General features: G+C 41.0%; 1 protein-coding gene across 1 annotated transcript in view; it reads right to left on the reverse strand.

The window, feature by feature from the left end:
* The window catches only part of ANO4 (anoctamin 4), a 339,157-nt gene that overhangs the window by 289,649 nt on the left and 34,728 nt on the right, over window positions 1-14,780 (reverse strand). The window contains exon 2 of the mRNA XM_082254744.1: window positions 1,509-1,589. Within this exon, the coding sequence (XP_082110870.1) occupies window positions 1,509-1,589 (81 nt within the window). The remainder of the gene's footprint in view (window positions 1-1,508; window positions 1,590-14,780) is intronic.

The following is a 14,780-nucleotide window of genomic DNA, read 5'->3' on the forward strand; positions in this document are numbered from 1 at the left end:
ATTTTCTAAAACTTTAAAAATTATTTAAATTTAGCTGGATAAAAAAAGGTCTCCACATATAAGTTGGTATATATCCACTGAATGTCACCATAAAGTGTCATTTTATGGCCTGTGTGTAGAGAAGCTCCTAGAGCAAGATACAAAGCAATAGGCTCCGTAAATAGCCTTTCACAAGTCAGGAAATGTTGGAAAGTAGCTAGAACTGAACTGAAAAGGTATTTATTGGGGTTGATTTACTGAAAATAAATACACTGTGCACTTTGCAAAATTCATCATCCAATCATGCACAAGCAAAAATGCATTTTATTATTTTTTTTATTTTCCTTGCATGTGATTGGGTACACTTTGCAAAGTGAAGCTTCACCAAATTTACTAAGCTCGGGTGCAACTGCCCTTTGCAAAATGCACAGCCTATTTGCCTTTAGGCCCCTTTCACACTTGTGCGACTTTCCATGCGATTTGGAACTGCAAAATCGCATGACAAGTCGTTCTCCATTATTTCCAATGAGTACCATTCATATGTGTGTGACTTGAAGTCGCCCCGACTTCAAAATAGTCCCTGCACTACTTTGGCACGATTTTGATGCGTTTTGAGGTCCAAAGACATTCAAGCCCAGTCAAACTCGCATCAAAATCGTGTCAAAATCGCAGCAACAAAGTCACAGCAAAATCGCTGTAAAATCATGCGACTTTAAAGTCGCACAAGTGTGAAAGGGGCCTTAGTAAATCAACCCCATTGCTAGTGGGGCATAAACATATAGTTTAATTTCACCATTTTATTGTTAGCCGTCCGCTTGTTCTTTAAGCGGCGGTATTTTGAATGTTAAGTTTAGGCGGGAACTTTATGAGGCGTTTGAGCGGGTAGTTTTCATATAGAGTCAGGCGGGAAAGTCACGCGGCAGCTGGGTGGGAGACACATGAGCCACGTGCGGCTACGTCACGGCATAGGCCAATATAAAGGGCTGTGCGGCTTCAGTCTCCTTAGTGTCTTGGAGCGGCTTGGCGAGCTCCCCCCCCCCCCTCCCCCTGTCATGGTACCATTATGTGGTTTGTCACCCTTGTATCAAGGGGGAACTTATTTGAAAAAAAATTTTATTGGTCATCACTCGAGTTCTATGACTGAGTGATATTTGGTTTGCTGCAGTTGAATTAATTATTTATTATTATTTATTGATTATTTATTATATATTTATATTCATATTTATGCTTATTTATTTGGATGATTAATAAAGTTTGTTTACAACACCTTAAACCAATAAAGGTGCCGCGGCCAGTTTTTATCCATCTATGAGTGGTGTATTTGTTATTTATTTATTTATACTATATATTTAATTTAAGTGGTAAATTTTAAATCTTCATGTTTGGTCAAATAGCAAATGATGCAGTCTACAGTCCCATGTAATTTTGCCTCACAAATGGTGGCAGATTTTTTTCCCCCTAAATCACAAATTGTCTTTAGTATACATTGATCACTTAGGTTCTACATTATTTCTATCTATCTTTCTTACCTATAGTGATCTGACTGACACAGCTGTAGTAGCTTGTCCCACTAGAGAGGTTATTGTAGCTTCCACTGTTCGGATCTGTGTCTGTAAAATAACAAACATTAAATGAGTACTTCAAAGGGATGAAACTAGCTAGAAGATTTTAGAAAAGTGCTACTCTTATTTATTACAGATACAACAAAGTGAAATCAACTATTTGAAAAGCACAGTGACTTAGGCCTCATGCACATTGGACATTATAAAAACACCAGCAGTGTTAACTGTAGAATGAGTTTTGCAGCATTTTTTCAGCGTTTTTCAGAGTTTTCATTTTTTTATCTTTTTTTTTTTTTATCAAAACCATACTCCCACATAAGCTTATGGCTCAAAAACTATCATAAACGCAGAATAGCTGCATTTGTTAGCATTTTGCAGAGTTAGAACGCTTTTACAGCTGAAATACTCCTCTTCAAGCCCACTATTTCTGGGTTTTTTTTCCAGCCAGAAAACGCCCCTTCCAAAAAACACTGAAAAAAGCTGGGGAGTTTACTGGCTACAGAAAAAATGCCTATAGACAAAAACAGCAGCGGTAAAAACGTCCAGTGTACATGAGGCCTTATAGTAAGCAATCTTTTACATGTTTAACTTAGTCCCGATTTGGGCAATTGCAGCAATTCTAGCTCAGGCTTCAGAGTTTGACAGGCCGCAAACTTGCCCATTGAGGTCAATAGGGCTATATCGCAACTGGGGAATAAACACTTGGCTTGCAATTGCGATGTGTTCCCACAGTATAATTTTTTTAAAATAAAAGAAGCAAAGAAGAAAAAAAAAAACCTGCATCAGGAGGCGGCAGCAGCACCTAGTAATTAACAAATTCTTGCGCTAATGGAAAAACATGACCCACTACTTCAATATAATTTGTCACACTTATAGAACAGCTGCCAGGGCACTGCACCATGATAACCCCCTATTTAGGGGTGACCCTTGATCTAGAATACAATATGTATACACTGTATAGCGCTTATATACCTTACCAAATACCAATATATCAATACTAAACACAAGCAATCAAATATCATAAAATCCCCCATAGTAAAAAATTGCAATAAATCAATAAAATAATGTCTATTTCTCTCTTGCTGATGTCACACAGTGTTTCTCGCTAATAACCAGGAAGAACAACACACCTCCATGCTCACTGCTGGTGTGCACGCACACACACACACACACTGACCAGAATTAGCGACCCTTTAAATTAATAAGTGGGTCAATAACAGCCTAATATTCCAAACCACTCCTCCGCATTCCTTTTTTCTCTTCCACTCCCTGGATACATATAGGTAATTTCGACCCTAAAGCCATAGTTGCCAACATTTGAAAAAAATTTCCAGGGACACTTTGCAGCACAGCTATCAATTACTTACCACACCCACTTCCCTGAAGCTCCGCCCACTCTGCATAATTAATCTCTGCCTACTTATCAGATTATAGGGTCTACTTCATAAAGAGAGAATTACAGGAAATTGAAAACTTGAGGCCAAAGTAGCAGAGTTGGAATAATTCTCCCATTCAGCTGCACTACTTCTGCCTAAAGTTTAAAATTCCCATCACAATTCCCTGCAATTCTAAAGTGTCAGCTTGTCGGAAGGTGTTCTGCCTCCCCCTGCTGGCGGATTTCAGAAAGTGCACCATGCTGACACCCTGGCTCCGGTGACACGTTAAATTTGCGACAGACGAGAAGAGTGAGCGGGCACCGAGAGAGAGACAACCTGCTGCCAGAACAACAACACATAGCTGGGGTGAGAGCGACACTGTGTGGAACAAAATTAAAAAAAAAAAAATTACCCGGGACAGGCTCATATTTGCCGGGATTGTCCCGGGAAAAACGGGACAGTTGGCAGGCATGCCTAAAGCCTGTCCACTTGATAAATAAACATTTCTTAAGAGAAAATTTTTATTTACACATGGTTGGTTCGAACTGTACTAGCACAATGTTGCTCATGGATGGAGGTGTATTAATATTATTATTATAAATTTTATTATTATATAGGATTTATATAGCACCGACAGTTTACGCAGCGCTTTACAACTTGATGGTAGGCAGTACAAATACAATACACTTTAATACAGTAGGAATCAGAGTATTCTGATTATTATAGATTATTATTACAGAGTATTATAGTTCGGGACACTGAGGAGAAATATAATGAATGGCACTAGAACAAATTGAGATTTTATCTTTTACATTTTTTATTGTTTTTTCACAGCACATAACTTATATTAACTTTTAGTGCGGGTTCACACTATAGCGATATAAAACATTGCATGTGATTCGCACCACACTGCTCTGCAAATCACATGCGATGTCTGTGCGATGCAAATTCAGCCATGCAGATTGTATGGCTGAATTCGTATGGCATTCAGACAAAAGTCGCACAGGACCCTTTTTTTGGTCCGCACCAGAATCGGATTGCATGGGTGTTCACATCTATGCAATCCAATTCCTGTCCGAATCGACAGTTCGCACTGCGATATGCGAACTGATCTGGTGTCGTTAACTTTGTATTGACACTCCCAGCAGTTCGCATATGGCAGTGTGAGCTGCCTGCGAGTCGGGTGTGATGTGGGAACCCGCAGTGGATTCGCAGGGTTCCCGCATCGCACCAATGTGAGCCGGCACTTATTGTTATCACCGAAAGTGAAAGTTAAAAAAAATTAGAATGTTGGTTTGATCCCAGAACAGTAATAGAGGGGAAATCTTCTAATAGGGACTAGTTCTGGCGACCCGTGTGTTTATTATTTGTTTCAAACATTATTTTATTGAATTGTTGCAATTTTTCACTATGGGAGATTTTATGGTGTTATGATTGTTCATGTTTATTATTGATAGGTCGGTAAGCAGTGGCGGCCTGTGCATCCCCTAAAAAAAAGGAAAAAAAAAAATTACAAAAAGAACAATAAAGTTTAAAAAAAAAAATCGTGTTCGCCGGCCTATGTGGTGGCTATGGGGGGGTGGGGTTTACGACCCAGAAGAGGCGCCGATTGGCTGCCTTCTGGGGGCGTAACCTGGGCGCAGGTCATAGCGTTAGGACACCCCCACTTTCATGATATCCTGGCTGTGATTGGTCCAGTCTCCAGCCTGGACCAATCATCATTCAGGACATCCGATTGCTGACCCCGCCGACGTCGCAATGGGGGCGGTGCCGGTGCGTGCGTCAGTCACGCACCGTCACCGCCCGATCTCCTTCCCGCCGCCCGGACTGATCGGAAGACCAGAAGACTGAAGAGGACCAGACGAGCAGCGCTGTGGACGGTTCCCGGAATCCCGCCGCCGTCAGAAGAAGAGGACTCGAGGAGAGGAGCAGCGCCGTGGACGTCTCGCAGGCAGCCCAGGAGGAGAGCAGGTAAGTGATTGAAGCCGACCTGTGCCCTCACCTGTACCATGCCTATACCATCACCTGTACCATGCCGCCTATACCATCAACTGTACCATGCCGCCTATACCATCACCTGTACCATGCCGCCTATACCATCACCTGTACCATGCCGCCTATACCATCACCTGTGCCATGCCGCCTATACCATCACCTGTACCATGCCGCCTATACCATCACCTGTACCATGCCGCCTATACCATCACCTGTGCCATGCCGCCTATACCATCACCTGTACCATGCCGCCTATACCATCACCTGTACCATGCCACCTATACCATCACCTGTGCCATGCCACCTATACCATCACCGGTACCATGCAGCCTATACCATCACCTGTGCCATGCCGCCTATACCATCACCTGTGCCATGCCGCCTATACCATCACATGTACCATGCCGCCTATACCATCACCTGTACCATGCCTATACCATCACCTGTACCATGCCGCCTATACCACCACCTGTACCATGCCGCCTATACCATCACCTGTACCATGCCGCCTATACCATCACCTGTACCATGCCGCCTATACCATCACCTGTGCCATGCCGCCTATACTATCACCTGTGCCATGCCGCCTATACCATCACCTGTACCATGCCACCTATACCATAACCTGTACCATGCCGCCTATACCATCACCTGTACCATGCCGCCTATACCATCACCTGTACCATGCCGCCTATACCATCACCTGTGCCATGCCGCCTATACCATCACCTGTGCCATGCCTATACCATCACCTACCATCACCTGTGCCATGCCTATACCATTATAGGTTTATAGGTTTATAGGTTTTAAAAACCACAGTCTGTCCCACCATTTTAAACTGGTCCACCAAAGTAATCCAACCTTATTATCCTTTTGTGCAATTGATAAAATTGAACCCCATTGGAGAGGTAGTAACCTAAAGCAAGCAGTGTCACAAAACGAAACACAATGGATTCACCGGTTGGAAACACTCCAGCCCAAAGGTTTTAATGTGGATGTAGATGTGAACTGCTTTTTATCTGATTGGTAGAATAATTATGAAATATTACTGATTATTATCAATTTTTCACCCTCCTTTAAATAATTTTTATATATCTTAGATTTATAATAATGCCTTCTCTGACTTATCTGATTGGTAGAATAATTATGAAAATTACTGAATATTATTAATTTCTCACCCTCCTTTAAATTACATTTTATAATGTTTTTTAATGAAAAATATTTGTTAGCCTGAAAATAATAATTTAATATATATATATTCCTCTATGTTAATTTTAACAAAATATATAAGACTAATAACCTCCTTCTGCTCCATAGAACTCTCCTTAATTAATTTAAAAATAGTTATTTATGTTTTTGCCTCCTCTCTTTGGTTTTAACAATTTATGTTTTAACATTTTTTAATATATTTAATAAAAGTTGTTTTAATAACATGGTAATTTATTATACCCCTGACAATATAAATAAATTTTATTACTGTTCTTATTGCTAATTATTATATAGTTATATAAATTATATAATATAATATAAATAAATTTTAATACCATTATTATTGCCAAGTATTTTACTTTATCCATATACCTTAATATAGTACAATATAATAATAATTCAAACTTAATATCTCAAATAGTCAAATGGCACTAGGAATCTTAATAGTTTGAACTCTATAGGTTTTATTGTATATTAATATGATGATTGTATATTGCGAGTGTATAATAGGATTCTATATTTGTAAACAGGAAGTTACGCCCGGATATAGTAAACGTCCATGTAATTTTAAAATCATTAAATAAGTTTATTTGCAATTTCTGGTATAGTTGATTAATATCGCTAGACCAATAGTGGACATATGACTAATGAATTTTAGATAAGTAAAGTTACGTTCCTAAATAAATCCGGATATGATGTATGAGAGGCTATGGTATAAAGAGCCTCTGTCAACAGGAAGTGATGTCCTTTGAAGACGCTGTGTGTGACGGCGAAACGCGTTGACACACTTCCGGTTGCGGACGTAACGTCATTTCCGGTCGGGAACTTCTTGTATGTGGAACGCACGCTAATAGCGGCGCCACTCGCTTTGTTTGCTATATGCCATTTTTTCATTTTTATCTTGTAAGTATTAAATCGCTTTTGGGGAAATAAAATACACCTTACGTACTTCACGATGTATGGCCCTCTTTTCTTTTAATGGTGATATCGGGGACGATTTCAACACGGAGTTCACATCGGAGGAATCCCACATCAGATCCTGGGCAAATGTGCAATAAAACCAAGGGCTTTTATACAATCTAATTCCGGTGAGTGGGGAACCAAGAGGGCACCTTCACCTCACAAGCACCTTATTCACTTGGCACTTTGGCACCTTTTCGGATCATCAATAAGGACTGTATTTCACCATTTATGCACTTTAATTTTTTCACTTGGAAATTATATTTATTAATGCAAATTATATTTATTTATGCACTTTAAATTTTTCACTTGGAAATTATATTTATTAATTTTGAGTTTAATCATGCACTATATTTTATCATTATAGAATATTTATGCACTTTAAAGTGATCGATATATTTTATTAATATTGAATTTATATGATTGGTTTCATCTTAATTAATTTTTATCACAAATTTGTTGCTAGCGCTGCATAAATTTGCTTTTATTCATGCCTATACCATCACCTGTGCCATGCCTGTGCCATGCCTATACCATCACCTGTGCCATGCCTATACCATCACCTGTGCCATGCCTATACCATCACCTGTGCCATGCCTGTACCATCACCTGTGCCATGCCTATACCATCACCTGTGCCATGCCTATACCATCACCTGTGCCATGCCTGTGCCATGCCTATACCATCACCTGTGCCATGCCTGTGCCATGCCTGTACCATCACCTGTGCCATGCATATACCATCACCTGTGCCATGCCTGTACCATGACCTCAAAGTCACGCAATTTTTTTACCGCGTTTTTTGCCGCAAAGCAATACCTATTACATTTTTCTTTTTGCGCCCCCCCCCCCAAAATTTTGAGCACCAGCCGCCACTGTCGGTAAGGTATGTGAGCACGGAACTATACATACATACTGTTTTTTAGAAACTCCTAAAGGCCTGCCAGCCACTACTATACCGACCCTGGTGAGCATTGCCGCCAGTGTGAAAGAATCTTAAAGCCTAGTACACACGATCAGAAAATCGGACGAAAAATACCTCTTTTAAAGTAATCGTATGATAATCCGATCATTAGTACACAGCTTTCAAGAGCCGATCACAACAATTCATCCGGACAAACACAAATATTTTTCTGGTACAATACCAGATCGTATGATATTCGTTTAATCACTACAGTTTTCGTTTGCAAAAAGTCAGAAGAACAAGACTCTTCATGCTCAGTAACTAAAGAATATATTACTATACAATACAATACATCATTTCTGAAGTTGTATTTTGTTGTATGAGAATTTTCGTAAGTTGAGTGACCTCTTCATTTTTGATATGAGACTATCATGCAAAAAAAAATGGACGATCATTAGTCCGATATTTTCATCATGTGTACAAGCCTTTAGTGTTTTCATGAAGCTAGATCATTCTTTGCTATACACTCAAAGCCTTCAAACAATCATTAGCCTATTTAAAGAACCACTCCTCCCAAAAGTAAATTATTTCTTTAGACAGCGTCTGGTACTTTGAGTCAGTCTTGGCTTCTTTTAGCTTGACACACCAACATGAAGATTTACTGCAATAATTACTGACCGAAAAAAAAAAATGTTTTCTTGTTAGGTGGCAATACTATACCATGCACATCATCCCCAAAGTATAATGTACAAGGAAACGTGTATGTAATGTGATTATAACGGTGCCAAAAAAAATATATAGAAAGCAAAACAGTTAAAATTTACATATTTTATTTAGTACATGGTTAAAAAAAATTCAATTTGTTAAAAGGAAATTGTTTATACATGCCAATTAGATAGTAACAATTACATGTTGCATACGTGGTTGTGGTATATTGTTTTATCCCGACATGTTTCGCCGATGTTGGCTTCTTCAAGGATTTGAAGACCACTACTAGTCAACCATCTACAAAAAGACAAAAAACATATGTGCAGCGTAATCAGTTATTATATGTACCTACATAGTATAGTATAATAGATATCTTTACAGTTATGCATATTTATATTTATTTATTCACATTCATACTGTCCTAAACATTCCAAGCTTACTCAGTAAACCACCCATGCGAGCCTGCCACACCGTCCACACCCAAAGGGGAGGGGGCAACCTTGTGACTACAGGTGACACAAAAAGGACCAAGCTAGAATAGACAATATGTAAGAGGTAAGCATTGCATATATCTAAAGCGTATATAGTGTATGTCCCACTCCTAGCTAGTTAGCCTCGTGAAATTACTCTCATATCTATAATTGGCAATGGATTTAACGTAAGGGCACCTAGATGTTATGTCGACTGCCAGCAGCAAAACTGAAATAGGAAAGAAAGGGAGGAAATAGTCATCCAATGTCATAAAAGTACAAATAACTTTCTTATTTGCTGTGTAATGTTCATATAAATAAATATGCTGTAGTGCATATATGGTGCACCAGCATATACAATCATTATGGATGTATATATCTATCTAAGCATTTATATATATAGATGTAGGCACTTTAAAACAGCAATCTCATTTTTTTTTTTGTTTACAATAAAGTATAAATGCGTGTCAAAGTGTGTGATGCCAATGTAGCCCTACTTTAGCTGCCCTGCCATGGGTGGATCTGTTTCCATGCCTGCCCGCCCCTTTTGGGGTGATGGTGGTGCCAATTGTGACTGGACGGACGCCCTGAGCACCTGCAAGATTTACATCTTAGTGGTGCCCTTTTTTAGTGCGTGCCTGCTCATGCCTGGTTGATCCCATCCCCTTTTCACTCTGTCACTATATGGCAAGGTTAGGGTTAATGTCATCCTTGCCTGCGACACAGAGCTGCCAAACACTAGCGGATCCAGCTGCAGGCTGTTTTGCCATGCACAGAGGGTCTGACGGAGCAGACTTATCGTCACTGGTGGACCCATTTGTCCATCAATGGAATACTACTTTCCACCATTGACACGTCATCCCGCCAGGCCTCCCCGCTACGCCTTATGGGGCTTGTAGTCAGCAGAGCCTCTTTAGACAGCAACGCATGTGCGGTGGCACTGTCATGTCCGCACTCAGCTGATGACGTCAGACGCCGGTGTAACGTTAGAATTCCATACCTCGTTAGATTTCAATACCCTCGTCACTTCCTGTCTCAAACAGCTGAGCAGCGCAGCAGTGCGCATGCTCAGAGCCCCGGATACGTAATTGAACAGCAAAGAATTTGACAAGTGCGCATGCTCGGAGGGTAGGAAATTATCATGGCACTGTGTGTAATGTTATACTTGCGGTGCTAACATTAAAACAGCTTGGCTGCAACATCAATAATCTCCTCTCCTATCCCTGTGACTTGCCTGATCTCGCCTAATAAATATAAAAGCGGCGGCGGGTGTATGAGATGTAAATGACGGTGATCTCGGCTCCGAGATCCGCTTTTATATTTATTACCTGAGAGCAGGGAAGTGAGAGGGGAAGGAGCGGAGATGAGCCATGTTGCAGAGGAGCTGTTTTAATGTACCCGCCGCAAGTGTAACTAGCGTGAGAAATCCATACCCTCCGTAGGAGCACCGGAAGTGACGAGGGTATGGTTTTCTCACGGGTATGGTTTTTTCACGGAACACCGGTTTAGTGGGATGCATAAATGGCCAGCACTTCCAGCCTTGCTTTTGCTGGAACAATGAGGGCGACCTTTGTACTGCTGCTTTGCTATAATAGGTGAGAATTGCTACACACTGCCTTGGCCAATTGGTGTAATATCTATGTACATCCATAGAATACTTTACATTACTTATGTGATAGAACCTTTTGGTAACATTCTGCTGCATTATGGATACTGGTAGTTTGCCTACTTTGTTTGATTTTTGGGATATGCATAGTATGTGATAGGCATAGTAATATGAATAGAAATTTCTGTATAGCCAAGCTTTGCTAGATACCTACATTATGCAACAGGGAGCTCCCAATAATTGTCCATTCACATTGATCCGACTTGTCAGGCGACCCGCTCCCACTGTGTAGTACAGGAGCCGTTCTAATAGGAGCGACACAAGTCGCTCCGACTTAGAAAAAGGGTCCTGTACTACTTCGGGGCGACCTGGAGGCGACTTGCATAGAAATTCATTATATGAAGTCCGTGCAAGTCGCGCTGAAGTCGCGCTGCACGCGACTTCACAGGTCGCCCCCTAAGTTGGAGCGACCTAATGTGAACGGGGGCTTAATCTCCACGTAAAACTATAATAGTCTGTCTTTAATGTACACACATTTATACTTTATTGTAAACAAAAACAAAAATTAGATTGCTGTTTTGAAGTGCCTACATCTATATATATGTGTATATATATATATATATATATATATATATATATATATATATACTTTGATAGATATATACATCCATATATATGCTTGTATATATACATCCATATAAATGCTTGTATATTCTGGTGCACCATATACGTACTACTGCATATATTTATTTATATGAACATTACACAGCAAATAATACAGTTATTTGTGTTTTTATGACATTGGATGACTATTTCCTCCCTTTCCTTTCTATTTCAGTTTTGCTGCTGGCAGTTGACATAACATTTAGGCGCCCTCACGTTAAATCCATTGCCAATTATGGATATGTGAGTAATTTTACAAGGCTAACGAGCTAGTAGTGGTACATATACTATATATGCCCAAGATATATGCAATGCTTACCGCTTACCTATTGCCTATTCTAGCTTGGTCCTTTTTGTGCCTCCTGTAGTTACAAGGTTGCCCCCTCCCCTTTGGGTGTGGATGGTGTGGCAGGCTCGCACGGCTGGTTTACTAAGTAAGCTTGGATGGTTAGGACAGAATTAATGTGAATAACTAAATATAAATATGCATAACTGTAAATATATCTATTATGCTATACTATGTAGTTACAAATAATAATTGATTATGCTGCACATATGTTTTTTGTCTTTTTGTAGACGTTTGACTAGTAGTGGTCTTCAAATCCCCTGCAGAAGCCAATATAAGCAAAACATGTCGGGATAAAACAATATACCACAACCACTTATGCAACATGTAATTGTGACTATCTAATAGGCATGTGTAAACAATTTCCTTTTAACAAATTGACTTTTTTAACCATGTACTAAATAAAATATGTAAATTTTAACTGTTTTGCTTTCTATATATATTTTTTGGCACCATTATAATCCCAATACATACCCGTTTCCTTGTAAATAATTACTGACCGTTCATGTCTATGTGTAATTTTTAGGGTGTTCCCAGCCACCTTTGTTTGTTGCATCTACCCGTGTTGCATGCTTCATATTATTAAATAAATAGGAATCCATCAAGGAGAGTGGGACCCCCTCATACTGACCACCACAGGTATGCTGATCTAGATAGTTTTAGGGTGTTCCCAGCCACCTTTGCTTGTTCCATCTCCCCCTGTTTCATGTTCCTTAATATTAAATAAGTAAGACCACCAGTCCACCACAGGTATGCTGATCTAGATAAATAAGTAAGACCACCAGTCCACCACAGGTATGCTGATCTAGATAAATAAGTAAGACCACCAGTCCACCACAGGTATGCTGATCTAGATACATAACGTAAGCACAGATCTCACTGGAATTAAAGTCTCTGAGGGAAATAAGAATCCAATAGGTGTTTAAAGTGAAACTAAATAATATTCTATACACAAAACGCAGATACCCGTGAGCTACTCCAGTGTGCTGTAAGCCAGAAATCCAAAAACTCTGGGGAGATGTCTCCAATTTGCAACCATGTATCAAAAAGAAAAGGAAACAGATAGGACACCTACTTGGGTAATACAAAATATGAATTAGTGCACATTAGTATGAAAATAGTATAAAATGCATATATTTATAATTTATAGGGCTTTATAACCTCTCCCCCCTCCCACCCACCTATTTTCCTTCTCTCTGTACTCCCCTCTGGCCCCCACCTTCACACACAGTGGTGTCTGTTCTCCCTACCTGCACCCCCCCCCCCCCCCTCCCCAACAAAAAAAAAACTGCCAGTGATCCTCTTCTTTCCAATACCCCCACTGATGATGGAATACTGGACCCAGATACCCTGCAAAATAGTTGGTAACAATGGGAAATGAGCAGTATGCAGTATGGCAATCCAAAAAGCAGCTTGTAAAATCACTATGCATATACTGAGATAGAGCCCGATGTATGCTTGGGTAAGTCCTGAGTGGCTGTAACTTACATCCAGATAGTTGTTAGGCTGGATGCAGCAGATGGCTGTGGAATGGCACTTGGTAGCACAAAGCTCATTTGCAGCTGATATGATCTCTCTCTGACTGTCTGGGATTCTGCTGGTTTGATGCTTGTCTGTGTGAACCTGGCCGTGTTATATGACAGCAAGTCCAGCCTGCGTAACCTGCCAGTAAGTCCACAGCAATAGTAAACTAAATAAAACCCCTTTTCTCCAAAAATAATTCATACACATCCACTACTTTTTGGCCATGTGCAATGTTCTATGCACACTACAAATCCCATAGTCCATAGCCTTTAGTCTTGGGAGTGAGCAAGAGAGGGTACATTGCTACATACAGTAGGACCATGGAGAACAAATGTAGCCACTCCCTAACAGGAAGTCAGATCACAGCAGCTAAAAAAAAGGTATTTGGAGATTTGGAGGAGGCTGAGAGGAATAAAAGGTAATTTTTTTTCTGTAAGAATACATATTTGAATAGAATTATTGTTTTGCAACCAGGGGGTGTTCGGTGGACAGACCCTTTAATATCATCTGACTTTGAGATTATATCATAGTTGCCAACATTTAAAAAAAAAAATAACCAGGGACACTTTGCAGCACAGCTATCAATTACTTACCACACCCACTTCCCTGAAGCTCTGCCCACTCAAGATAATTAATCTCCGCCCAGTGTTGCCAACCGCCCATAGATTTATGGGCAGCCCGTAAATTTTAGCCCATTTTCGGGCGGCCCGTAATTGCCCATTACGGGCAGCGGCGCCCGTAAAAAAAGATGGCAGAACGGCCGCCACTCAACTGCGCATGCGCCGTTCCGAAGCCTGTCGGGCTCAGAAAAGCTTGCCTATTTCCGGCTGGGCGGGCGCATGCGCAGTGACGTACTGGCGACAGCTGGTGCCATTTTTAAAAGACAGTGACACTGTCTTGCTGGCGCTGGCCGCGCTGCGGCTAGAGAAGAAGAGGAGAGTATCAGGTTCCTGATATACTTGAAGAGAGGTGGGAAGTTCCAGGTGACACAAAGCTGTAATCCAGTTTAGCTGTGCGTCTGTGGAGCTGGAAAATGAGGAGGAAGAACAGCATGGGGTGATTGCTGTTGTTACAGGCGATTACCTGAAAAACGGATTATCAGGAGGCTGTAGCACAAGCATTTATAGACATGTGGGTCAGGAGACTCATGTGAGAACTGGGACAGAGGACAGTGCTGTAGGGGCTGAAGTGGGGGCAGAAAAGGACAGTGCTATGGGGGGCTGGGGGCTAAAGGCAGAGGGCAGAGAAGGACAGTGCTCAGTGCTGTTGGGGCTAAAGGCAGAGGGCAGAGAAGGACAGTGCTGTGGGGGCTAAAGGCAGAGGGCAGAGAAGGACACTGTGCTATGGGGGGCTAACAGCAGGGGGCAGAGAAGGACAGAGCTGTGGGGGCTGAAGTGGGGCAGAGAAGGACACTGTGCTGTGGGGGGCTAAAGGCAGGGGGCAGAGAAGGACAGTGCTGTGGGGACAGAGAAGGACAGT

The sequence above is a fragment of the Pelophylax lessonae genome, assembly GCF_965119305.1.
Source record: "Pelophylax lessonae genome assembly, chromosome: 4".
Taxonomy (NCBI): domain Eukaryota; kingdom Metazoa; phylum Chordata; class Amphibia; order Anura; family Ranidae; genus Pelophylax; species Pelophylax lessonae.